This window comes from Cheilinus undulatus, linkage group 22, assembly GCF_018320785.1.
Source record: "Cheilinus undulatus linkage group 22, ASM1832078v1, whole genome shotgun sequence".
In the NCBI taxonomy this organism is placed as follows: domain Eukaryota; kingdom Metazoa; phylum Chordata; class Actinopteri; order Labriformes; family Labridae; genus Cheilinus; species Cheilinus undulatus.
Window position 1 is genome coordinate 36,974,721 of NC_054886.1, and position 24,412 is coordinate 36,999,132.

At 40.3% G+C, this 24,412-nt stretch overlaps 1 protein-coding gene across 4 annotated transcripts in view; it reads right to left on the reverse strand.

The window, feature by feature from the left end:
- Nucleotides 1–24,412, reverse strand: part of zgc:158659 (uncharacterized protein LOC791141 homolog) — an 83,671-nt gene that overhangs the window by 20,089 nt on the left and 39,170 nt on the right. For 3 of the 4 annotated variants that reach the window (XM_041779212.1, XM_041779214.1, XM_041779215.1), the window contains 11 exons: nucleotides 20,340–20,549; nucleotides 20,107–20,174; nucleotides 14,881–15,009; nucleotides 13,921–13,974; nucleotides 5,121–5,230; nucleotides 4,907–5,048; nucleotides 4,073–4,158; nucleotides 2,839–2,944; nucleotides 2,612–2,764; nucleotides 2,373–2,513; nucleotides 69–193 (listed from right to left, as the gene is read on the reverse strand). In XM_041779212.1, the coding sequence (XP_041635146.1) occupies nucleotides 69–193; nucleotides 2,373–2,513; nucleotides 2,612–2,764; nucleotides 2,839–2,944; nucleotides 4,073–4,158; nucleotides 4,907–5,048; nucleotides 5,121–5,230; nucleotides 13,921–13,974; nucleotides 14,881–15,009; nucleotides 20,107–20,174; nucleotides 20,340–20,549 (1,324 nt within the window). The remainder of the gene's footprint in view (nucleotides 1–68; nucleotides 194–2,372; nucleotides 2,514–2,611; nucleotides 2,765–2,838; nucleotides 2,945–4,072; nucleotides 4,159–4,906; nucleotides 5,049–5,120; nucleotides 5,231–13,920; nucleotides 13,975–14,880; nucleotides 15,010–20,106; nucleotides 20,175–20,339; nucleotides 20,550–24,412) is intronic. The other variant, XM_041779213.1, reaches the window with a different exon arrangement.

The window sequence follows — 24,412 nt, forward strand, 5'->3', positions numbered from 1 at the left end:
ACACCAAAGTTAGTCAGGAAAATCCAAAGTACCAGAACCAGCTCACCTCTATGGATCCCAAACCTCACCTGTGTCTCCAGAGGAAGTCCTTCTCCTGCTCAGAGAGCTCATAAAGAGGATCTCTGGAGCACAGCGAACGCAGCTGCTCACCATCAACTGCTGAAACACTGCTGTCACATGCCAAACGACTGCTCTAGATCAGAGAAAGAGACAGGCAGAGAGGGTGAGACGGCGTCTGAAACACTGCTGTCACAGGACAGACCTGTCCAGCTCATATACAGTCATGGATGAAAATGTTGGCACCTCTGGAATTTTTCCAGAAAATACACCATTTCTCCCAGAAATTGTTGCAGTTACAAATGTTTTTGGCATACACATGTTTATTGCCTTTATGTGCATTAGAGCAATAGAAAAAATTCAAAGAAAAAAGCCAAAATTGACATAATTTTACACAAAACTCAAAAAATGGGCCAGACAAAATGATTGCCCCCCTTTTAAAACTGTGGATAAATCATTTTATTTCCAGCATGTGATGCTCATTTAAACTCACCTGTGGAAGTAACAGGTGCTGGTAATCTAGAAATCACACCTGAAGCCAGTTAGAATGTCTAAAAGTTGACTCAGCCTTTGTGTTGTGTGTCTGTGTGTGTCACACCAAGCATGGAGAAGAGAAAGAAGAGCCCAGAACTGTCTGAGGACTTGAGAAGCAAAATTGTGGAAAAATCTGAACAATCTCAAGGTTAAAGACCATCTCCAGAGATCCTCAATCCTTCTGGGAGAACATTTAGTGGACAGATGAGACTAAGGTAGAGCTTTTTGGAAAAGCACGTCATTCTACTGTTTACAGAAAACAGAATGAGGCCTACAAAGAAAAGAACACAGTACCTACAGTCAAACATGGAGGAGCTTCAAGGATGTTTTGGGGTTGTTTTGCTGCCTCTGGCACTGGGTGCCTTGACTGTGTGACAGGAATCATGAAATCTGGAGACTATCAAAAAATTTTGGGCCGCAATGTAGGGCCTAGTGTCAGAAAGCTGGGTCTGGGTCAGAGGTCATGGGTGTTCCAGCAGGACAATGACCCCAAACAGACCTCAAAAAGCACCAAGAAATGGTTGGAGACAAAGCTGGAGAGTTCTGAAGTGGCCAGCAATGAGTCCAGATCTAAATCCCATTGAACACCTATGGAGAGATCTCAGAACTGCTGTTGAAGAAGCACCCTTCAAATCTGAGAGACCTGGAGCAGTTTGGAGAAGAAGAGTGGTCCAAAATTCCAGCTGAGAGGTGTAAGAAGCTTGTTGATGGTTATAGGAAGACATTGGTTTCAGTTATTATTTCCCAAGGGTGTGAAACCAAATATTAAGTTGAGGGTGCCAACAATTTTGTCCGGCCCATTTTTTGAGTTTTGTGTAAAATTATGTCAATGTTGTCTTTTTTCTTCAGATTTTTTGTGTTTTTCCAATGCACATAAAGGAAATAAACACATTTATACCAAAATGTTTGTTGATTGCAACAATTTCTGGGAGAAATTAGGTATTTTCTGGAAAAATTCCAGGGGTGCCAACATTTTCATCCATGACTGTATTTATATATAGGGCATGGTTGGGCATGGTTGGTGAGGTTTTATATATATTGATGTGGGTTAGTGAGGTTGTTTGTATTTATACATAGGTTAGGGTTAGTTAAGTTTTTTTTATATATATACATTGCTTAACAAATTTATTAGACCACCACCCAAAGTAAGGTTTATGCCACAGCTGCCCTACATTAACAGCATTGGTAAAAATTGGTAAAACCAAAATCATTTTTATGTTTCTGCAATGGTTAATACACTAATATGTAGAAGCTCTTTAACCGAAATGATATTTTTAATGCTAAAATATAATTATTATGGTTATCGAAGAATTTTCAAAATTACTGATTTACAAAAAAACTGAAAAAACAGTAAAGCACATTATTATTTCTTGATTGATATGTCAAATTATAGTTATTTACTTGCATTCCTGAACAGAAAAATGAGTTTTAGTTTAGTTAGTTATGCGTGATTAATTTCTGACTTCTCAGAGAAGCCCAGTGAGCCGGCTCACATTTGGGTGAATTCAGTTTGAAATTCCTCATTCCTGTTCAAAATGGTAAAACGTGGAGAGCTCACTGAAATTAAAAGAGTCCGCATCAAAGTATTTCATGATGCTGGATGGTCTCTGAGACAGGTGGTCTAATAAATTTGTTAAACAATGTATATTTACATATAGTTTGGGGGTACTGAGGAAATATTATATATTAATATACTGCCTAGGATTAGTGAGTTTTTATGTATTTATACCTTGGTCAGTTAAAAAGAGGTGTTTTATATTCATATATATATACATATATACATATACTACCAGTCCATGGCAGTAGTTGTAGCCCAGCTCTCGGCTGATGGTCCAGTTGGCATGCTCTTCAATCTGCTGCTCATCAGGAAACACAACGGTTTGATTAAACCAAGAGAACTCCAGTTCCACACAGGGAGTTTCCTACATAAAAGCAGAGCATGGATCAGATATATAGTCACATCATCATGACCAATCAGATGTCTGAGAGAGAGACAAGAAAAAAAACATGGTTGGATTACCTTATTGGGATTAGACCCAGCTACTCCAATTGGATTTAGGAGGTCCTCAAGACCATGAGGGACAGGCCAAAGACCCAGAGCTACTTTGCCAGACACCAGAACATCTCTGTAGTCAAACAGGTTCACATTTCCCCAGGCCAGAGGACAGTGTTCCTGAGAAAAGACATGTAGGTGATCAGACAAAAAGACAGGCAGGTAAGTCATAATATGTTGTGGACTCATCCTACCTCCTTGGCTCCTTTTCTTCCTTTCACAGAGCAGATGGACAGGCAAAGTCTGGCAGAGCGAGGGAGGTCAGCCAGGTAGATGTCATAGGTCAGCCACTCATTCCACCTGAGCAGACAGAAGAAAGAACTGGAAGGTTAGACAGGTAGAGGGGTAGAGACAGAGGGGAAAGTAAGATGGGTAAAGGGGTAGAGACAGGGGGAAGGTTAGATAAGTGGGATGGGAAAAGATGGACAGGAAGGTTAGAAAGGACAAGCGGTAGAGATAGGTGGGAGACAAAGGTGAAGGTTAGACAGGTATAGGGGTTGAGACAGACAGGAAGGTAAGACAAGTAGAGGGATAGGTACAGACAGGAAGGTTAGACAGGTAGAAAGTTAGAGACAGAGGGGAAGGTTAGACAGGTGGGGGGGGGGCAGGTAGAGAGGTAGAGACAGACAGGAAGGTTAGACAGGTAGAGTTGTAGAGATGGGGGGGCAGGAAGAGGGGGTAGAAAGACAGGTAGAGAGATAAAAAGAGGGGAAAGGGAGACAGAAAAAGGGGTAAAAACATAGGTGAAGATTATACAGGTAGAGGAAAGAGAGACAGAGGGGAAGGTAAAACAGGTAAAGGTGAGACAGAGAAGGTTAGACAGGAAGAGGGGTGGAAACAGAGGAGAAGGTTAGACAGGTAGAGAAATAGAGACAGAAGGGAAGGCAAGACTGGTAGATGGGAACAGACAGAGGAGAGAGTAAGACAGGCAGAGTGGTAAAGACTGTGGGGAAAATTATATAGAAAGAGGGGAAGGTAAGACAGGTAGAGTAGGAGAGACAGAGGGGAAGATAAGACAGGGAGAGGGGGAAATATGGGAGAAGGTTTACAGATAGAGGGGTAGAGAAAGAGGGGGGAATTACACAGTTATAAAGGGAAAAAGAGGGGAAGGTTAGACAGGTAAAGGGGCTAAGACAGAAGGGAAGGTTGGACAAGTAGATTGGTAGAGACATAGTTGAATGTAAGGCAAGAAGAGGGAGAAACAAAGGAGAAGGTAAGACAGGAAGAGGAGAACAGACAGAGAGGAAGGTAAAACAGGTAGACATGGAGAGACTGAGGGGGAGATAAGACAGTTAGATGGGTAGAGAAAGAGGGGAAGGTTAGACAGGCAGAGGGGTAGACAGGGGGTTGGGCATGATCTTACAGGCAGACAGTACCTTATCTGTCATCAGTTTGTGTATTTATTGTGTATTAATCAGATGTGTGTACCTGGGATTGGAACAGGGAACTCTTTGAGTGTTGACATTGTCACAGAGTGGCTCTCCACCATGATAGATACCTGTCCTCACATAGATCTACAGAACATATGGTAAGAACATGATTAGAACAATCACCAGACATAACAATGTATATTCACCTGGTAGTCTCAGCTGGTAGAAACAGACTTCAGGTAGAACAGACAGGTAATCTCAACTTTTAATTAGCTTGGAACAAGTAGTCTCTCCTGGAATTATTTGACCTTTGTCCTCAGGCTGAACAGACAGGTAGTCTCACCTGGTATACCACAGGTCAAACAGACAGGTAGTCTTGCTGTTATTATTTGACCTTTGACCTCAGGTGAAACAGATGGGTAGTCTCACCTGGTAAACCTCATGTAGACCTGACAGGTAATCTCACCTGGTATACCTTAGGTCAGACAGGTTGTCTTGCTATTATTATTTGACCTTTGACCTCAGGTAGATTAGACAGGTCATGTCAATTGGTACACCTCAGGTCGAACTGACAGCTAGTCTTGCAATCATTATTTGACCTTTGACCTCAGGTAGAACAGACAGGTAGTCTCACCTGGTATACCTCAGGTCAAAAAGACAGGTAGTCTTGCTATTATTATTTGACCTTTGACCTCAGGTAGATTAGACAGGTCATGTCAATTGGTATACTTCAGGTCAAACAGACAGGTAGTCTTGCTATTATTATTTGACCTTTGACCTCAGGTAGATTAGACAGGTCATGTCAATTGGTACATCTCAGGTCGAACTGACATCTAGTCTTGCTATCATTATTTGACCTTTGACCTCAGGTAGATTAGACAGGTATTCTTACCTTGTCAATGTCTCTGATGTTGACGTTAACGTAGGTGGCACACAGCAGACGGACCCTCAGCAGGGTGTTGAATGCCCACAGAGAGCGAGCTGATGACCCGTCCCCTCCTCCGGGACAGGGAGATGGCTGAGGGGTGCGACGGCTGAAACACAAACAACAAACACGTCTACAACAGGCTCCTGATTGGTTTATGAGATCTGAGCTTGAGATTTACCTGTAGGAAGGTGTGACAAAGCCTGAGGCAGGAAGCTGAGAGTAAAGACTGTCTTTGGAAACCAGCATCAGGTGAGGAAGGCGACCAACAATGATACAAGAGCGAATATACTAGAGGGATACATAGACAGCTGATTGGTGATGAATCAGATTTATATTAATCAATTCAAAAATAATTGTCATGGTATAACTGCAAAAAATTACATAAAGTCCTTAATCAACTAAAGTGATCCTATACTGACTGAAAGTTCTAGTTATCTTATACTGACTAATGTTTCTAGAGTTATCTTATACTGACTGAAGGTTCTAGAGTGATCTTATACTGGCTGAAGTTTCGAGAGTTATCTTATACTGACTGAAAGTTCTAGTTATCTTATACTGACTAATGTTTCTAGAGTTATCTTATACTGGCTGAAGTTTCTAGAGTTATCTTATACTGACTGAAAGTTCTAGTTATCTTATACTGACTAATGTTACTAGAGTTCTCTTATACTGACTGAAGTTTCTAGAGTTATCTTATACTGACTGAAATTTCTAGAGTTATCTTATACTGACTGAAAGTTCTAGTTATCTTATACTGACTGAAGTTTCTAGAGTTATCTGATACTGACTGAAAGTTCTAGAACTATCTTATACTGACTGAAGTTTCGAGAGTTATCTTATACTGACTGAAAGTTCAAGAATTATCTTATACTGACTGAAAATCCTAGAATTATCTTATACTGACTGAAAGTTCTAGAATTATCTTATACTGACTGAAAATTCTAGAATTATCTTATACTGACTGAAATTTCTAGAATTATCTTATACTGACTGAAAGTTCTAGAATTATCTTATACTGACTGAAATTTCTAGAATTATCTTATACTGACTGAAAGTTCTAGAATTATCATATACTGACTGAAAATTCTAGAATTATCTTATACTGACTGAAGTTTCGAGAGTTATCTTATACTGACTGAAGTTTCGACAGTTATCTTATACTGACTGAAAGTTCTAGAATTATCTTACAATGACTGAAAATTCTAGAATTATCTTATACTGACTGAAGTTTCAAGAGTTATCTTATACTGACTGAAGTTTCGACAGTTATCTTATACTGACTGAAGGTTCTAGAGTTTTCTTATACTGACTGAAAGTTCCAGAATTATCTTATACTGACTGAAAGTTCTAGAATTATCTTATACTGACTGAAGTTTCAAGAATTATCTTATACTGACTGAAGTTTCTAGAACTATCTTATACTGACTGAAGTTTCTAGAGTTATCTTATACTGACCGAAGTTTCAAGAATTATCTTATACTGACTGAAGTTTCTAGTACTATCTTATACTGACTGAAGTTTTAAGAATTATCTTATACTGACTGAAGTTTCTAGAACTATCTTATACTGACTGAAGGTTCTAGAGTTATCTTATACTGACTGAAAGTTCCAGAATTATCTTACAATGACTGAAAATTCTAGAATTATCTTATACTGACTGAAGTTTCGAGAATTATCTTATACTGACTGAAGGTTCTAGAGTTATCTTATACTGACTGAAAGTTCCAAAATTATCTTATACTGACTGAAAGTTCAAGAATTATCTTATACTGACTGAAGTTTCAAGAATTATCTTATACTGACTGAAGTTTCTAGAACTATCTTATACTGACTGAAGGTTCTAGAGTTATCTTATACTGACTGAAAGTTCCAGAATTATCTTACAATGACTGAAAATTCTAGAATTATCTTATACTGACTGAAGTTTCGAGAGTTATCTTATACTGACTGAAGGTTCTAGAGTTATCTTATACTGACTGAAAGTTCCAGAATTATCTTATACTGACTGAAAGTTCTAGAATTATCTTATACTGACTGAAAGTTCCAGAATTATCTTATACTGACTGAAGTTTCAAGAGTTATCTTATACTGACTGAAGGTTCTAGACTTATACTGACTGAAAGTTCTAGAATTATCTTACACTGACTGAAAGTTCTAGAGATGTTACCTTATACTGACTGAAGGTTCTAGAGTTATCTTATACTGACTGAAAATCCTAGAATTATCTTATACTGACTGAAAGTTCTAGAATTATCTTATACTGACTGAAAATTCTAGAATTATCTTATACTGACTGAAATTTCTAGAATTATCTTATACTGACTGAAAGTTCTAGAATTATCTTATACTGACTGAAAGTTCTAGAATTATCATATACTGACTGAAAATTCTAGAATTATCTTATACTGACTGAAGTTTCGAGAGTTATCTTATACTGACTGAAGTTTCAACAGTTATCTTATACTGACTGAAAATTCTAGAATTATCTTATAATGACTGAAAATTCTAGAATTATCTTATACTGACTGAAGTTTCAAGAGTTATCTTATACTGACTGAAGGTTCTAGACTTATACTGACTGAAAGTTCCAGAATTATCTTACACTGACTGAAAGTTCTAGAGATGTTACCTTATACTGACAGAAAGTTCTAGAATTATCTTATACTGACCGAAAATTCTAGAATTATCTTATACTGACTGAAGTTTCGAGAATTATCTTATACTGACTGAAAGTTCCAGAATTATCTTACAATGACTGAAAATTCTAGAATTATCTTATACTGACTGAAGTTTCGAGAGTTATCTTATACTGACTGAAGGTTCTAGAGTTATCTTATACTGACTGAAGGTTCTAGAGTTATCTTATACTGACTGAAAGTTCCAGAATTATCTTATACTGACTGAAAGTTCTAGAATTATCTTATACTGACTGAAAATTCTAGAATTATCTTATACTGACTGAAGTTTCAAGAGTTATCTTATACTGACTGAAGGTTCTAGAGATGTTACCTTATACTGACTGAAGGTTCTAGAGTTATCTTATACTGACTGAAAGTTCCAGAATTATCTTATACTGACTGAAAGTTCTAGAATTATCTTATACTGACTGAAAATTCTAGAATTATCTTATACTGACTGAAGTTTCAAGAGTTATCTTATACTGACTGAAGGTTCTAGACTTATACTGACTGAAAGTTCCAGAATTATCTTACACTGACTGAAAGTTCTAGAGATGTTACCTTATACTGACTGAAGGTTCTAGAGTTATCTTAAACTGACTGAAAATTCTAGAATTATCTTATACTGACTGAAAGTTCTAGAGATGTTACCTTAGACTGACTGAAAGTTCCAGAATTATCTTATACTGACTAAAAGTTCTAGAATTATCTTATACTAACTGAAAATTCTAGAATTATCTTATACTGACTGAAGGTTCTAGAGTTATCTTATACTGACTGAAAGTTCCAGAATTATCTTATACTGACTGAAAGTTCTAGAATTATCTTATACTGACCGAAAATTCTAGAATTATCTTATACTGACTGAAGTTTCGAGAGTTATCTTATACTGACTGAAGGTTCTAGACTTATACTGACTGAAAGTTCTAGAATTATCTTATACTGACTGAAAATTCTAGAGATGTTATCTTATACTAACTGAAGGTTCTAGAGTTATCTTATACTGACTGAAAGTTCCAGAATTATCTTATACTGACTGAAAGTTCTAGAATTATCTTATACTGACCGAAAATTCTAGAATTATCTTATACTGACTGAAGTTTCGAGAGTTATCTTATACTGACTGAAGGTTCTAGACTTATACTGACTGAAAGTTCTAGAATTATCTTATACTGACTGAAAGTTCTAGAATTATCTTATACTGACCGAAAATTCTAGAATTATCTTATACTGACTGAAGTTTCGAGAGTTATCTTATACTGACTGAAGGTTCTAGACTTATACTGACTGAAAGTTCCAGAATTATCTTATACTGACTGAAAGTTCTACAATTATCTTATACTGACCGAAAATTCTAGAATTATCTTATACTGACTGAAGTTTCGAGAGTTATCTTATACTGACTGAAGGTTCTAGACTTATACTGACTGAAATTTCTAGAATTATCTTATACTGACTGAAAGTTCTAGAATTATCATATACTGACTGAAAATTCTAGAATTATCTTATACTGACTGAAGTTTCGACAGTTATCTTATACTGACTGAAGTTTCAACAGTTATCTTATACTGACTGAAAATTCTAGAATTATCTTATAATGACTGAAAATTCTAGAATTATCTTATACTGACTGAAGTTTCAAGAGTAATCTTATACTGACTGAAGGTTCTAGACTTATACTGACTGAAAGTTCCAGAATTATCTTACACTGACTGAAAGTTCTAGAGATGTTACCTTATACTGACTGAAAGTTCTAGAATTATCTTATACTGACCGAAAATTCTAGAATTATCTTATACTGACTGAAGTTTCGAGAATTATCTTATACTGACTGAAAGTTCCAGAATTATCTTACAATGACTGAAAATTCTAGAATTATCTTATACTGACTGAAGTTTCGAGAATTATCTTATACTGACTGAAGGTTCTAGAGTTATCTTATACTGACTGAAGGTTCTAGAGTTATCTTATACTGACTGAAAGTTCCAGAATTATCTTATACTGACTGAAAGTTCTAGAATTATCTTATACTGACTGAAAATTCTAGAATTATCTTATACTGACTGAAGTTTCAAGAGTTATCTTATACTGACTGAAGGTTCTAGAGATGTTACCTTATACTGACTGAAGGTTCTAGAGTTATCTTATACTGACTGAAAGTTCCAGAATTATCTTATACTGACTGAAAGTTCTAGAATTATCTTATACTGACTGAAAATTCTAGAATTATCTTATACTGACTGAAGTTTCAAGAGTTATCTTATACTGACTGAAGGTTCTAGACTTATACTGACTGAAAGTTCCAGAATTATCTTACACTGACTGAAAGTTCTAGAGATGTTACCTTATACTGACTGAAGGTTCTAGAGTTATCTTAAACTGACTGAAAATTCTAGAATTATCTTATACTGACTGAAAGTTCTAGAGATGTTACCTTAGACTGACTGAAAGTTCCAGAATTATCTTATACTGACTAAAAGTTCTAGAATTATCTTATACTAACTGAAAATTCTAGAATTATCTTATACTGACTGAAGGTTCTAGAGTTATCTTATACTGACTGAAAGTTCCAGAATTATCTTATACTGACTGAAAGTTCTAGAATTATCTTATACTGACCGAAAATTCTAGAATTATCTTATACTGACTGAAGTTTCGAGAGTTATCTTATACTGACTGAAGGTTCTAGACTTATACTGACTGAAAGTTCTAGAATTATCTTATACTGACTGAAAATTCTAGAGATGTTATCTTATACTAACTGAAGGTTCTAGAGTTATCTTATACTGACTGAAAGTTCCAGAATTATCTTATACTGACTGAAAGTTCTAGAATTATCTTATACTGACCGAAAATTCTAGAATTATCTTATACTGACTGAAGTTTCGAGAGTTATCTTATACTGACTGAAGGTTCTAGACTTATACTGACTGAAAGTTCTAGAATTATCTTACACTGACTGAAAGTTCTAGAATTATCTTATACTGACCGAAAATTCTAGAATTATCTTATACTGACTGAAGTTTCGAGAGTTATCTTATACTGACTGAAGGTTCTAGACTTATACTGACTGAAAGTTCCAGAATTATCTTATACTGACTGAAAGTTCTAGAATTATCTTATACTGACCGAAAATTCTAGAATTATCTTATACTGACTGAAGTTTCGAGAGTTATCTTATACTGACTGAAGGTTCTAGACTTATACTGACTGAAATTTCTAGAATTATCTTATACTGACTGAAAGTTCTAGAATTATCATATACTGACTGAAAATTCTAGAATTATCTTATACTGACTGAAGTTTCGAGAGTTATCTTATACTGACTGAAGTTTCAACAGTTATCTTATACTGACTGAAAATTCTAGAATTATCTTATAATGACTGAAAATTCTAGAATTATCTTATACTGACTGAAGTTTCAAGAGTTATCTTATACTGACTGAAGGTTGTAGACTTATACTGACTGAAAGTTCCAGAATTATCTTACACTGACTGAAAGTTCTAGAGATGTTACCTTATACTGACAGAAAGTTCTAGAATTATCTTATACTGACCGAAAATTCTAGAATTATCTTATACTGACTGAAGTTTCGAGAATTATCTTATACTGACTGAAAGTTCCAGAATTATCTTACAATGACTGAAAATTCTAGAATTATCTTATACTGACTGAAGTTTCGAGAATTATCTTATACTGACTGAAGGTTCTAGAGTTATCTTATACTGACTGAAGGTTCTAGAGTTATCTTATACTGACTGAAAGTTCCAGAATTATCTTATACTGACTGAAAGTTCTAGAATTATCTTATACTGACTGAAAATTCTAGAATTATCTTATACTGACTGAAGTTTCAAGAGTTATCTTATACTGACTGAAGGTTCTAGAGATGTTACCTTATACTGACTGAAGGTTCTAGAGTTATCTTATACTGACTGAAAGTTCCAGAATTATCTTATACTGACTGAAAGTTCTAGAATTATCTTATACTGACTGAAAATTCTAGAATTATCTTATACTGACTGAAGTTTCAAGAGTTATCTTTATAATGACTGAATGTTCTAGTCTTATACTGACTGAAAGTTCCAGAATTATCTTACACTGACTGAAAGTTCTAGAGATGTTACCTTATACTGACTGAAGGTTCTAGAGTTATCTTAAACTGACTGAAAATTCTAGAATTATCTTATACTGACTGAAAGTTCTAGAGATGTTACCTTAGACTGACTGAAAGTTCCAGAATTATCTTATACTGACTAAAAGTTCTAGAATTATCTTATACTAACTGAAAATTCTAGAATTATCTTATACTGACTGAAGGTTCTAGAGTTATCTTATACTGACTGAAAGTTCCAGAATTATCTTATACTGACTGAAAGTTCTAGAATTATCTTATACTGACCGAAAATTCTAGAATTATCTTATACTGACTGAAGTTTCGAGAGTTATCTTATACTGACTGAAGGTTCTAGACTTATACTGACTGAAAGTTCTAGAATTATCTTATACTGACTGAAAATTCTAGAGATGTTATCTTATACTAACTGAAGGTTCTAGAGTTATCTTATACTGACTGAAAGTTCCAGAATTATCTTATACTGACTGAAAGTTCTAGAATTATCTTATACTGACCGAAAATTCTAGAATTATCTTATACTGACTGAAGTTTCGAGAGTTATCTTATACTGACTGAAGGTTCTAGACTTATACTGACTGAAAGTTCTAGAATTATCTTATACTGACTGAAAGTTCTAGAATTATCTTATACTGACCGAAAATTCTAGAATTATCTTATACTGACTGAAGTTTCGAGAGTTATCTTATACTGACTGAAGGTTCTAGACTTATACTGACTGAAAGTTCCAGAATTATCTTATACTGACTGAAAGTTCTAGAATTATCTTATACTGACCGAAAATTCTAGAATTATCTTATACTGACTGAAGTTTCGAGAGTTATCTTATACTGACTGAAGGTTCTAGACTTATACTGACTGAAAGTTCTAGAATTATCTTATACTGACTGAAAATTCTAGAGATGTTATCTTATACTAACTGAAGGTTCTAGAGTTATCTTATACTGACTGAAAGTTCCAGAATTATCTTATACTGACTGAAAATTCTAGAATTATCTTATACTGACTGAAGTTTCAAGAGTTATCTTATACTGACTGAAGTTTCGAGAGTTATCTTATACTGACTGAAGGTTCTAGAGTTATCTTATACTGACTGAAAGTTCCAGAATTATGTTATACTGACTGAAAGTTCTAGAATTATCCCATACTGACTGAAAATTCTAGAATTATCTTATACTGACTGAAGTTTCAAGAGTTATCTTATACTGACTGAAGCTTCTAGACTTATACTGACTGAAAGTTCCAGAATTATCTTACACTGACTGAAAGTTCTAGAGATGTTACCTTATACTGACTGAAGGTTCTAGAGTTATCTTAAACTGACTGAAAATTCTAGAATTATCTTATACTGACTAATGTTTCTAGAGATGTTACATTAAACTGACTGAAAGTTCTAGAATTATCTTATACTGACTAAAAGTTCTAGAATTATCTTATACTGACTGAAAATTCTAGAATTATCTTATACTGACTGAAGGTTCTAGAGTTATCTTATACTGACTGAAAGTTCCAGAATTATCTTATACTGACTGAAGTTTCGAGAGTTATCTTATACTGACTGAAGGTTCTAGACTTATACTGACTGAAAGTTCCAGAATTATCTTACACTGACTGAAAGTTCTAGAGATGTTACCTTATACTGACTGAAGGTTCTAGAGTCATCTTATACTGACTGAAAGTTCCAGAATTATCTTATACTGACTGAAAATTCTAGAATTATCTTATACTGACTGAAGTTTCAAGAGTTATCTTATACTGACTGAAGTTTCGAGAGTTATATTATACTGACCGAAGGTTCTAGAGTTATCTTATACTGACTGAAAGTTCCAGAATTATCTTATACTGACTGAAAATTCTAGAATTATCTTATACTGACTGAAGTTTCGAGAGTTATCCCATACTGACTGAAGGTTCTAGACTTATACTGACTGAAAGTTCCAGAATTATCTTACACTGACTGAAAGTTCTAGAGATGTTACCTTATACTGACTGAAGGTTCTAGAGTTATCTTAAACTGACTGAAAATTCTAGAATTATCTTATACTGACTGAAAGTTCCAGAGATGTTACCTTATGATGTTTGAAGGTTCAAGAGCTGGTACCTTACACTGACTGAAGGTTCTAGAGCTGTTACCTAAAACTGACTGAAGGTTCTAGAGATTTACCTTATATTGGCTGAGTGGGAACTTCTCCAAAAGGTACTCATCACAGCCACAAACCTGAACAGGTAGGACACAGTCAGGTAGCAGAGATTGAACAGACAGTAAACAGACGGTGAACAGACAGTAATCAGAGGGTGAACAGACAGTAATCAGAGGGTGAACAGACAGTAAACAGACGGTGAACAGACAGTAATCAGAGGGTGAACAGACAGTAATCAGAGGGTGAACAGACAGTAAACAGACGGTGAACAGACAGTAATCAGAGGGTGAACAGACAGTAAACAGACGGTGAACAGACAGTAATCAGAGGGTGAACAGACAGTAAACAGACGGTGAACAGACAGTAATCAGAGGGTGAACAGACAGTAATCAGAGGGTGAACAGACAGTAATCAGAGGGTGAACAGACAGTAATCAGAGGGTGAACAGACAGTAAACAGACGGTGAACAGACAGTAATCAGAGGGTGAACAGACAGTAAACAGACGGTGAACAGACAGTAATCAGAGGGTGAACAGACAGTAATCAGAGGGTGAACAGACAGTAATCAGAGGGTGAACAGACAGTAATCAGACGGGTGAACAGACAGTAATCAGAGGGTGAACAGACAGTAAACAGACGGTGAACAGACAGTAATCAGAGGGTGAACAGACAGTAAACAGACGGTGAACAGACAGTAATCAGAGGGTGAACAGACAGTAATCAGAGGGTGAACAGACAGTAATCAGAGGGTGAACAGACAGTAAACAGACGGTGAACAGACAGTAATCAGAGGGTGAACAGACAGTAAACAGACGGTGAACAGACAGTAATCAGAGGGTGAACAGACAGTAATCAGAGGGTGAACAGACAGTAAACAGAGGGTGAACAGACAGTAATCAGACGGTGAACAGACAGTAAACAGACAGTAAACAGAGGGGGAACAGACGGTAAACAGAGGGTGAACAGAAGGTAAACAGGCAGACCTTGAGGATGTACTGTCCCTGGTATTCCTGCACACACAGGCGGAGCTGTTGAGGTGAAAGATGCATCGAACGACTTTTCTTCCTGATCGACTCTGCAATCAGCTGCTCTGGGAGACTGTCATGACTCACCTAGACACAAAATCACACAAATAAAAGAGAACGCAGGAAAATGAGAACGAGAGGACATGAGAAAGTGAGAACACATGGCCATGAGTAAATCAAAATATGGGAAAAACAAAATCTCTTAGAACTTGGAACATTGACAAATAATTTCAAAGTAGATTCTTAGCACTACAATTTAACTTCACACTAAAACCTAATCCTCACAGTAGAACTTAACCTCAAAGTAGAACCTTATCTTTCCACTAGAAACTTTTCCTCACAATGTAACCTTCTTTTTCCCTGGAACATTATCTTCCAACAAGAACCCCTACCACTAGAGCCCCTACCACTAGAGCCTTATCTTCACAGTAGAACCTTGACCTCACAGGAGAATGTTCTCCTCACTGTTGAACCTTATCCTCACAGTAGAACCTAATCTTCACAGTAGAACCTTCTCCTCACTGTAGGAACTTAATCTCACAGTAGGAACTTCTCCTCACAATAGAACCTTATCCTCACTGTAGAACCTTCTCCTCAATGTAGAACCTTATCCTCACAGTAGAACCTTCTCCTCACAGTAGAACCTTATCCTCACAGCAGAACCTTGTCCTCACAGTAGAACCGTCTCCTCACAGTAGAACCTTGTCCTTATAATAGAACCTTATCCTCACAGCAGAACCTTATCCTCACAGTAGAACCGTCTCCTCACAGTAGAACCTTATCCTCACAGCAGAACCTTATCCTCACAGTAGAACCTTCTCCTCACAGTAGAACCTTGTCCTCACTGTAGAACCTTCTCCTCACAGTAGAACCTTATCCTCACAGTAGAACCTTTACCTCACTGTAGAACCTTCTCCTCACAGTAGAACCTTCTCCTCACTGTTGAACCTTATCCTCACAGTAGAACCTTATCCTCACTGTAGAACCTTGTCCTCACTGTAGAACCTTGTCCTCACTGTAGAACCTTATCCTCACAGTAGAACCTTATCCTCACAGTAGAACCTTTACCTCACAGTAAAACCTTCTCCTCACAATAGAACCTTATCCTCACTGTAGAACCTTATCCTCACAGTAGAACCTTCTCCTCACTGTAGAACCTTATCCTCACTGTAGAACCTTATCCTGCAGTGAGAACCTTCTCCTCACTGTAGAACCTTATCCTCGCAGTAGAACCTTCTCCTCACTGTAGAACCTTATCCTCGCAGTAGAACCTTATCCTCACTGTAGAACCTTATCCTCACTGTAGAACCTTATCCTCACAGTAGAACCTTCTCCTCACAGTAGAACCTTGTCCTCACTGTAGAACCTTCTCCTCACAGTAGAACCTTATCCTCACAGTAGAACCTTTACCTCACTGTAGAACCTTCTCCTCACAGTAGAACCTTCTCCTCACTGTTGAACCTTATCCTCACAGTAGAACCTTATCCTCACTGTAGAACCTTGTCCTCACTGTAGAACCTTGTCCTCACTGTAGAACCTTATCCTCACAGTAGAACCTTATCCTCACAGTAGAACCTTTACCTCACAGTAAAACCTTCTCCTCACAATAGAACCTTATCCTCACTGTAGAACCTTATCCTCACAGTAGAACCTTCTCCTCACTGTAGAACCTTATCCTCACTGTAGAACCTTATCCTCGCAGTAGAACCTTCTCCTCACTGTAGAACCTTATCCTCGCAGTAGAACCTTCTCCTCACTGTAGAACCTTATCCTCGCAGTAGAACCTTATCCTCACTGTAGAACCTTATCCTCACTGTAGAACCTTATCCTCACAGTAGAACCTTATCCTCACTGTAGAACCTTATCCTCACTGTAGAACCTTATCCTCGCAGTAGAACCTTCTCCTCACTGTAGAACCTTATCCTCACTGTAGAACCTTATCCTCACAGTAGAACCTTATCCTCACTGTAGAACCTTGTCCTCACTGTAGAACCTTGTCCTCACTGTAGAACCTTATCCTCACAGTAGAACCTTATCCTCACAGTAGAACCTTTACCTCACAGTAAAACCTTCTCCTCACAATAGAACCTTATCCTCACTGTAGAACCTTATCCTCACAGTAGAACCTTCTCCTCACTGTAGAACCTTCTCCTCACTGTAGAATCTTCTCCTCACAGTAGAACCTTCTCCTCACAGTAGAACCTTATCCTCACAGCAGAACCTTGTCCTCACAGTAGAACCGTCTCCTCACAGTAGAACCTTGTCCTTATAATAGAACCTTATCCTCACAGCAGAACCTTATCCTCACAGTAGAACCGTCTCCTCACAGTAGAACCTTATCCTCACAGCAGAACCTTATCCTCACAGTAGAACCTTCTCCTCACAGTAGAACCTTGTCCTCACTGTAGAACCTTCTCCTCACAGTAGAACCTTATCCTCACAGTAGAACCTTTACCTCACTGTAGAACCTTCTCCTCACAGTAGAACCTTCTCCTCACTGTTGAACCTTATCCTCACAGTAGAACCTTATCCTCACTGTAGAACCTTGTCCTCACTGTAGAACCTTGTCCTCACTGTAGAACCTTATCCTCACAGTAGAACCTTATCCTCACAGTAGAACCTTTACCTCACAGTAAAACCTTCTCCTCACAATAGAACCTTATCCTCACTGTAGAACCTTATCCTCACAGTAGAACCTTCTCCTCACTGTAGAACCTTATCCTCACTGTAGAACCTTATCCTCGCAGTAGAACCTTCTCCTCACTGTAGAACCTTATCCTCGCAGTAGAACCTTCTCCTCACTGTAGAACCTTATCCTCGCAGTAGAACCTTATCCTCACTGTAGAACCTTATCCTCACTGTAGAACCTTATCCTCGCAGTAGAACCTTCTCCTCACTGTAGAACCTTATCCTCGCAGTAGAACCTTATCCTCACTGTAGAACCTTATCCTCACTGTAGAACCTTATCCTCACAGTAGAACCTTCTCCTCACAGTAGAACCTTGTCCTCACTGTAGAACCTTCTCCTCACAGTAGAACCTTATCCTCACAGTAGAACCTTTACCTCACTGTAGAACCTTCTCCTCACAGTAGAACCTTCTCCTCACTGTTGAACCTTATCCTCACAGTAGAACCTTATCCTCACTGTAGAACCTTGTCCTCACTGTAGAACCTTGTCCTCACTGTAGAACCTTATCCTCACAGTAGAACCTTATCCTCACAGTAGAACCTTTACCTCACAGTAAAACCTTCTCCTCACAATAGAACCTTATCCTCACTGTAGGACCTTATCCTCACAGTAGAACCTTCTCCTCACTGTAGAACCTTATCCTCACTGTAGAACCTTATCCTCGCAGTAGAACCTTCTCCTCACTGTAGAACCTTATCCTCGCAGTAGAACCTTCTCCTCACTGTAGAACCTTATCCTCGCAGTAGAACCTTATCCTCACTGTAGAACCTTATCCTCACTGTAGAACCTTATCCTCACAGTAGAACCTTCTCCTCACTGTAGAACCTTATCCTCACTGTAGAACCTTATCCTCGCAGTAGAACCTTCTCCTCACTGTAGAACCTTATCCTCACTGTAGAACCTTATCCTCACAGTAGAACCGTCTCCTCACAGTAGAACCTTATCCTCACAGCAGAACCTTATCCTCACAGTAGAACCTTCTCCTCACAGTAGAACCTTGTCCTCACTGTAGAACCTTCTCCTCACAGTAGAACCTTATCCTCACAGTAGAACCTTTACCTCACTGTAGAACCTTCTCCTCACAGTAGAACCTTCTTTTCACTGTTGAACCTTATCCTCACAGTAGAACCTTATCTTCACAGTAGAACCTTCTCCTCACAATAGAACCTTCTCCTCACAGTAGAACCTTATCCTCACAGTAGAACCTTATCCTCACAGTAGAACCTTATCCTCACAGTAGAACCTTTACCTCACAGTAAAACCTTCTCCTCACAATAGAACATTATCCTCACTGTAGAACCTTATCCTCACAGTAGAACCTTATCCTCGCAGTAGAACCTTATCCTCACTGTAGAACCGTCTCCTCACAGTAGAACCTTGTCCTCATAATAGAACCTTATCCTCACAGCAGAAACTTATCCTCACAGTAGAACCGTCACCTCACAGTAGAACCTTATCCTCACAGCAGAACCTTATCCTCACAGTAGAACCTTCTCCTCACAGTAGAACCTTGTCCTCACAATAGAACCTTATCCTCACAGTAGAACCTTATCCTCACAGTAGAACCTTATCCTCACAGTAGAACCTTATCCTCACAGTAGAACCTTCTCCTCACAGTAGAACCTTCTCCTCACAATAGAACCTTATCCTCACAGTAGAACCTTATCCTCACAGTAGAACCTTGTCCTCATAATAGAACCTTATCCTCACAGCAGAAACTTATCCTCACAGTAGAACCGTCTCCTCACAGTAGAACCTTATCCTCACAGCAGAACCTTATCCTCACAGTAGAACCTTCTCCTCACAGTAGAACCTTGTCCTCACAATAGAACCTTCTCCTCACAGTAGAACCTTATCCTCACAGTAGAACCTTATCCTCACAGCAGAACCTTATCCTCACAGTAGAACCTTCTCCTCACAGTAGAACCTTGTCCTCACAATAGAACCTTATCCTCACAGTAGAACCTTATCCTCACAGTAGAACCTTATCCTCACAGCAGAACCTTATCCTCACAGTAGAACCTTCTCCTCACAGTAGAACCTTATCCTCACAATAGAACCTTATCCTCACAGTAGAACCTTATCCTCACAGTAGAACCTTATCCTCGCAGTAGAACCTTATCCTCACAGTAGAACCTTATCCTCACAGTAGAACCTTCTCCTCACAGTAGAACCTTGTCCTCACAATAGAACCTTATCCTCACAGTAGAACCTTATCCTCACAGTAGAACCTTATCCTCACAGTAGAACCTTCTCCTCACAGTAGAACCTTGTCCTCACAATAGAACCTTATCCTCACAATAGAACCTTCTCCTCACAATAGAACCTTCTCCTCACAGTAGAACCTTATCCTCACAGTAGAACCTTATCCTCACAGTAGAACCTTATCCTCACAGTAGAACCTTTACCTCACAGTAAAACCTTCTCCTCACAATAGAACCTTATCCTCACTGTAGAACCTTATCCTCACATGAGAACTTCACGTTTAGGTCATACCTTTAGAGTATACTTCTGTTTTGAGTTTGATGGTGACACGATCACCCAGATGGTCACAATCAGCCGCCCTGCAGAAAGATAGACAGGTTTAAAGATATAAACAGGGTTGAAGTTATGAACAGGCTTGTGGTTATACGCCAGTTTGACTACACAGATGGTTTAAAGGGACAGGACAGTTAAAAGAGACATGTGTACGTACAGCGCTGCCCTTACTGGAGTCTCAGTGTCCTTACCTTTGTCCAGCTTACTGTAGATGTGCTGGGGGAGCTGGGGACTGGACTCAACATTGGGGGGGTAAACATACAGGGCCTGGCTGTGGGCTCCACCCCCCTCCCGCTCCTCCATGGCCTCTCTGCACACACTCAGAATGGACCGCCTGAAGTCCTGAACCTCCGGGTCCTTCATCATCTCAAACTCACAAACTGGCATCCCGATGGCAAACCCTGCAGGGGGCGATAGAAAACGTTAACCAGTCTATCCTAGTTTAGGCCTGCTATAGAAGCAAGACTAACCCACCTTGGCCTTGCTATAGAAGCAAGACTAACCCACCTTGGCCTTGCTATAGGAGCAAGACTAACCCACCTTGGCCCCGCTATAGGAGCAAGACCAACCCACCTTGGCCCCGCTATGGGAGCAAGACTAACCCACCTTGGCCTTGCTATAGGAGCAAGACTAACCCACCTTGGCCTTGCTATAGGAGCAATACTAACCCACCTTGGCCCCGCTATAGGAGCAAGACTAACCCAACTTGACCTTGCTATAGAAGCAAGACTAACCCACCTTGGCCCCGCTATAGGAGCAAGACCAACCCACCTTGGCCCCGCTATAGGAGCAAGACTAACCCACCTTGACCCCGCTATAGGAGAAAGACTAACCCACCTTGACTCTACTATAGGTGCAAGACTAACCCACCTTGACCCCGCTATAGGAGAAAGACTAACCCATCTTGACCCTACAATAGGTGCAAGACTAACCCACCTTGGCCCCTCTAAAGGAGCAAGACTAACCCAACTTGACCTTGCTATAGGAGCAAGACCAACCCACCTTGGCCCCGCTATAGGAGCAAGACCAACCCAACTTGGCCCCGCTATAGGAGCAAGACTAACCCACCTTGACCCCGCTATAGGAGCAAGACTAACCCACCTTGGCCGCTATAGGAGAAAGACTAACCCATCTTGACCCTACTATAGAGCAAGACCAACTCACCTTGGCCCGCTATAGGAGCAAGACTAACCCACCTTGACCGCTATAGAGAAAGACTAACCCACCTTGACCCCGCTATAGGAGAAAGACTAACCCACCTTGACCCTACTATAGGTGCAAGACTAACCCACCTTAACCCCGCTATAGGAGAAAGACTAACCCATCTTGACCCTACTATAGGTGCAAGACTAACCCACCTTGGCCCCGCTATAGGAGCAAGACTAACCCACCTTGACCCCGCTATAGGAGCAATACTAACCCACCTTGGCCCCGCTATAGGAGCAAGACTAACCCACCTTGACCCCGCTATAGGAGAAAGACTAACCCACCTTGACCCCGCTATAGGAGCAAGACTAACCCACCTCTACCCTGCTACAGGAGCAAGACTAACCCACCTAGACCCGCTATAGGAGCAATACTAAGCAAGACTAACCCACCTTGGCCCCGCTATAGGAGCAAGACTAACCCACCTTGGCCCCGCTATAGGAGCAAGACTAACCCACCTTGACCCCGCTATAGGAGAAAGACTAACCCACCTTGACCCCGCTATAGGTGAAAGACTAACCCACCTTGACCCTACTATAGGTGCAAGACTAACCCACCTTGACCCCGCTATAGGAGAAAGACTAACCCATCTTGACCCTACTATAGGAGCAAGACTAACCCACCTTGGCCCCGCTATAGGAGAAAGACTAACCCATCTTGACCCTACTATAGGTGCAAGACTAACCCACCTTGGCCCCGCTAAAGGAGCAAGACTAACCCAACTTGACCTTGCTATAGGAGCAAGACCAACCCACCTTGGCCCCGCTATAGGAGCAAGACCAACCCACCTTGGCCCCGCTATGGGAGCAAGACTAACCCACCTTGGCCTTGCTATAGGAGCAAGACTAACCCACCTTGGCCTTGCTATAGGAGCAATACTAACCCACCTTGGCCCCGCTATAGGAGCAAGACTAACCCAACTTGACCTTGCTATAGAAGCAAGACTAACCCACCTTGGCCCCGCTATAGGAGCAAGACCAACCCACCTTGGCCCCGCTATAGGAGCAAGACTAACCCACCTTGACCCCGCTATAGGAGAAAGACTAACCCACCTTGACTCTACTATAGGTGCAAGACTAACCCACCTTGACCCCGCTATAGGAGAAAGACTAACCCATCTTGACCCTACTATAGGTGCAAGACTAACCCACCTTGGCCCCGCTAAAGGAGCAAGACTAACCCAACTTGACCTTGCTATAGGAGCAAGACCAACCCACCTTGGCCCCGCTATAGGAGCAAGACCAACCCACCTTGGCCCCGCTATGGGAGCAAGACTAACCCACCTTGGCCTTGCTATAGGAGCAAGACTAACCCACCTTGGCCTTGCTATAGGAGCAATACTAACCCACCTTGGCCCCGCTATAGGAGCAAGACTAACCCAACTTGACCTTGCTATAGAAGCAAGACTAACCCACCTTGGCCCCGCTATAGGAGCAAGACCAACCCACCTTGGCCCCGCTATAGGAGCAAGACTAACCCACCTTGACCCCGCTATAGGAGAAAGACTAACCCACCTTGACTCTACTATAGGTGCAAGACTAACCCACCTTGACCCCGCTATAGGAGAAAGACTAACCCATCTTGACCCTACAATAGGTGCAAGACTAACCCACCTTGGCCCCGCTAAAGGAGCAAGACTAACCCAACTTGACCTTGCTATAGGAGCAAGACCAACCCACCTTGGCCCCGCTATAGGAGCAAGACCAACCCAACTTGGCCCCGCTATAGGAGCAAGACTAACCCACCTTGACCCCGCTATAGGAGCAAGACTAACCCACCTTGGCCCCGCTATAGGAGAAAGACTAACCCATCTTGACCCTACTATAGGAGCAAGACCAACTCACCTTGGCCCCGCTATAGGAGCAAGACTAACCCACCTTGACCCCGCTATAGGAGAAAGACTAACCCACCTTGACCCCGCTATAGGAGAAAGACTAACCCACCTTGACCCTACTATAGGTGCAAGACTAACCCACCTTAACCCCGCTATAGGAGAAAGACTAACCCATCTTGACCCTACTATAGGTGCAAGACTAACCCACCTTGGCCCCGCTAAAGGAGCAAGACTAACCCAACTTGACCTTGCTATAGGAGCAAGACTAACCCACCTTGGCCCCGCTATAGGAGCAAGACTAACCCACCTTGACCCCGCTATAGGAGCAATACTAACCCACCTTGGCCCCGCTATAGGAGCAAGACTAACCCACTTCGACCCTGCTATAGGAGCAAGACTAACCCACCTTGGCCCCGCTATAGGAGCAAGACTAACCCACCTCTACCCTGCTACAGGAGCAAGACTAACCCACCTAGACCCCGCTATAGGAGCAATACTAACCCACCTTGGCCCCGCTATAGGAGCAAGACTAACCCACCTCGACCCTGCTATAGGAGCAAGACTAACCCACCTTGGCCCCGCTATAGGAGCAAGACTAACCCACCTTGACCCCGCTATAGGAGAAAGACTAACCCACCTTGACCCTGCTATAGGTGAAAGACTAACCCACCTTGACCCTACTATAGGTGCAAGACTAACCCACCTTGACCCCGCTATAGGAGAAAGACTAACCCATCTTGACCCTACTATAGGTGCAAGACTAACCCACCTTGGCCCCGCTATAGGAGAAAGACTAACCCATCTTGACCCTACTATAGGTGCAAGACTAACCCACCTTGGCCCCGCTATAGGAGAAAGACTAACCCATCTTGACCCTACTATAGGTGCAAGACTAACCCACCTTGGCCCCGCTAAAGGAGCAAGACTAACCCAACTTGACCTTGCTATAGGAGCAAGACCAACCCACCTTGGCCCCGCTATAGGAGCAAGACCAACCCACCTTGGCCCCGCTATAGGAGCAAGACTAACCCACCTTGGCCCCGCTATAGGAGCAAGACTAACCCACCTTGACCCCGCTATAGGAGCAAGACTAACCCACCTTGACCCCGCTATAGGAGAAAGACTAACCCATCTCTACCCTACTATAGGAGCAAGACCAACTCACCTTGGCCCCGCTATAGGAGCAAGACTAACCCACCTTGACCCCGCTATAGGAGAAAGACT